Source organism: Volvox carteri (assembly GCF_000143455.1).
Source record: "Volvox carteri f. nagariensis unplaced genomic scaffold VOLCAscaffold_20, whole genome shotgun sequence".
NCBI classification, from domain to species: domain Eukaryota; kingdom Viridiplantae; phylum Chlorophyta; class Chlorophyceae; order Chlamydomonadales; family Volvocaceae; genus Volvox; species Volvox carteri.
The window spans coordinates 126255-129696 of NW_003307563.1; the positions used below are offsets into that span (position 1 = coordinate 126255).

Genomic DNA, 3442 nt, shown 5'->3' on the forward strand with positions numbered 1-3442 from the left:
AGGGGGGGGGGGAAAAGGGAGGGGGGAAAAGCGGGGGGAAAAGGGAAAAGGGAGGTGAGTCGGAAGGGAAAAGGGAGGTGGGGGGAAAGGGAAAAGGGAGGTGGGGGGGAGAGGGAGGAATGCAGGATCCAGAGAGTGTGTATGGATGTGTGGACGTATGCGGGGGCATGAAAAATATCTTCCAACACTTGATCTTATTTTGTAACGCCAAGGAAACTGTGTTAATTTTAAAATGCTCCTTCATTTCAGGGACGGCCCCGAGGACACCAGGCTGGCGATGCGACTCAAGACCTTTGTTTCTCTGGCGCTGTGCAGTCAGAGACTCATAGGTACGGCAGAGTACGACATGTGTTTTTTTGGGGGGGGTTGGGGGGCGGGAAATGTCTACAGGTGGAAGGCGTCTCCCTTCGTCGATAGATAGCGCTCAGGCCACAGGATTTTGAGTTTTACGCGTTGGTGGGTTTTATATTTGCATTTTTTAACTTTTAATTTATTTTATTCAGCTCTATTGTATCCTGAGCTCCGCTTTCTCTCTTTCGGTGGTTGACTCGTTTTTTTATATCGTGTCCCTCCCTGGATTACATCCTTGAGAAATACACACACGCACACTCTCCGCACACGCACACGCGTCCTCATCATCAACAGATACAACCTTTGTCCTGCACCTCCCCCAGCCCCTACATCTTCCCCAACCTTACGTTGCGCACCCTACACACACCCTACACACACACGCTACACACACCCTCGCAGCCGAGCTCTATCAAGATATGATTATTACGCCCCAGCGCACTGCAGCCGCGCGGCCGCAGCGCAAGCGGCAGCGTACGGCAGCGGAGGAGACCGTACAGACGTTGGACGAGTCGCCAGACTCGCTGGACTTTGTGGATTTCGTGGAGGCGTTACATCGCCGAATGCCGCTTCGATGCGGCTGGATGTACGCCAATGCGATTTTGCCGAATGCGGTGGAATGGGACCGCGTCTTTGGTCACCAGGCGAGTTGGGGTGTGCTGTCATTTACTTCGTGTACTTTCCGCTTTTTTTATTAGTTACAATGACAATGACCAAAATTCATCTTTATGAATTTTGCTAATTTTTTTCTGTTCCCGTTTGTGGTATATATATTTTTATCGCTTTTTTCTGTTTTTAAAACCAGTTTTTTTATATTATAATTAATCCTTCTTCGGAGGGTTTATGGCGGTTACCCTGCGTGTGGAGCGATGTCTTCCGTCCCCCCTTTCCTTTCCTTTCCTTCCCCCCTTTGTTTTCCATCGTCTTGGTCTCCTCCATCTTTCTTCATCTTCTTCATATACATGGTTTGTATTGCTCCGGTATCACCCCAGGCGGGTCGACTCAGTGGCTTGTACGACGGCGGCCCCGAGCTCGACGCGTTGGGCCGCTCCTGCTTGGCCTTTCACCACACACGTCACGAATCTCCCGTACTGGACGTGCACGTACTGGCCTCCCAGCTACGACAGCAACAACAGCAGCAACGAGTGCCGTCGGCTTGGCCTCGGAACGCAGTTGAGCTGGTGACGGCGACGGCGCCGCCGTCATCACAGCTACTGCCAGCCAAGTGCGCGTCCTCGTGCTGCGCTTCCCCCGACGACGGCGCCGCTGACGCGGCGGCGGCGGCGCCGCCGCCGTCACTTATTCTTCGGCCTCCGCAGGATAGCAGCGGGCGTGGTCAAGGTCTGGATCTAGGACACCTTAGTTTCACCTGCGTGACGTCAGCGCCGCTGTCGGACGATTTCCTGGGGGAGCTTATACGGCAGACGACGGCGGGTCAGGCGGCGGCGGAGGTGGCCGCCACCGCTGCCGCCGCCGCTGCCGCGCGCGCCAGCCGTTGCATTGCCAGCGGCCGTGTGGGTTGTACGGGTACGTGTGTAGAGGATGCGGCGGCAGCAGCTGCCGCGGCGGAGGTGGCGGCCGCCGCCGCGGCGGATTACATGACTTGGGGCGGCGTCGCGTGGGACGACGACGCGGCGGCGGCGGCGGCGGCTGACGAGGCTGATGAAGAGGAACGGGAGCTGTACGACGCGGTGAATGAGGAGCTGCAGGCGGTAGAGGCGGCGGCGGTGGAGGCGGAACGGGAGGTCGAAGTGGAGATGGAGATGATGGAGAAGGTGGCGGCGGGGGTTGCTGGCGGAGTCCGGAAGCAGCAGCACAAGGTGACGGTGAAGAAGGAGGAGGAGGATGCTGAGGGGGCGGCGGCATCCGCCGCTGGCGGCGGCGGCGCCGGCTTCGAAAGTAGTGTCGGAGGGCACCACCTCAAGGGCGCCTTTTCCCACCGGATGCAGTTGCTGCCTGGTGTGTTTTTCTCGTACTACATTGGCAGCCAAGCCTTCACCAACACGGCGGTGAGGGGGGGCTGTTTGGGGGGAGAGGGGTAAAACACGACACGCTTTTTCCCCTCTCAGTGGCTTGCTGCGTGGCTTCTTTAGGACTTCCCGTCGCCCTCCCCTTCCCCTCCTCCCACCCCCTTCTTCCCCCTTCTCACCTCCCCCCTCCCTCCCCCTTTTCACCTTTCCCCCGCCGCACCCCCATTTTTCACACACACACCACCACACGCACCCCCTCTCAACCCTTCTCACCTCTCACCTCCCCCTCCCTCCCCCTCCCCCTTCCCCCCCCCCCCCACACACACCACCTTGCAGTGGCATGTGGAGGATTTCCTGCTGCAGTCCATAAACCTGATGGCGGTGGGGCGACCCAAGGCCTGGTGGTGGGTCCCCCGGGACAAGGAGGAGGTGTTCAAGGAGTTCCTGGAAGACCAGTGGGATGCCGAAGAGTGAGTCGGGGTGTATATATGTGTGTGTGTATGTGTGTGCAAAAGGGGGGAGGGAGTGAGTCAGGGGAGGTAGGAGAGGAGGAGGAGGAGGACGGGTATGAAAGAAAGGAATCGCTCGGCTTGTCGGTAATTGTTGGTCTGTCGGTGCCTTCCTATCCTGGTCTGTATGTCTGTATGTCTGTATGTATGCCTTCGCACGCCCCTCTCGCACATTTCGTCATCAACACAAAAAACCCCTCACACCCCCTCATTGTGGCTTGTGTGGATATCTTATTTCTTTACCTATTTGTTCATCTACGCGTTTTGCAATAAATTTCTTTCCAATGATTTCTTTCAATGATTTCTTTCAATATGTCTTTTTCGATTAATAATTCCTTTTCAATAATTCCTTTCAATTATTCTATTTTTCCTTCAGAGTGTACACCAAGTCTGTGCCGCTGGCGGCCATTCCGCTGGAGAAGCTCATCAAGATGGGCGTCCGCAGGAGTGTGCAGTTGCCCGGGGCCATATTCATAACGAGCCCAGGTCGGGACGGAGGGGGGGGGGAAAGAGGGCAGGGGGCCGCGGGGACGGTTGCCCCCGGGGGCCGGGGGGCTGAGGAGGCCGCTCCGAGTGAGAAGTAGCAGGAGGAGGGGAGAGGAAGTTGAGGGTTAC

At 57.1% G+C, this 3442-nt stretch overlaps 1 protein-coding gene across 1 annotated transcript in view; it reads left to right on the forward strand.

Moving 5' to 3' along the window:
• The window catches only part of VOLCADRAFT_91168 (uncharacterized protein), a gene marked incomplete at both ends in the record, with an annotated part of 7027 nt that extends 4235 nt beyond the window's left edge, over positions 1 to 2792 (forward strand). Inside the window, 3 exons of the mRNA XM_002950662.1 lie at positions 751 to 962; positions 1341 to 2357; positions 2655 to 2792. Coding sequence (XP_002950708.1) covers positions 751 to 962; positions 1341 to 2357; positions 2655 to 2792 — 1367 coding nt within the window. The remainder of the gene's footprint in view (positions 1 to 750; positions 963 to 1340; positions 2358 to 2654) is intronic.
• Between the last annotated feature and the right edge of the window lie 650 nt (positions 2793 to 3442).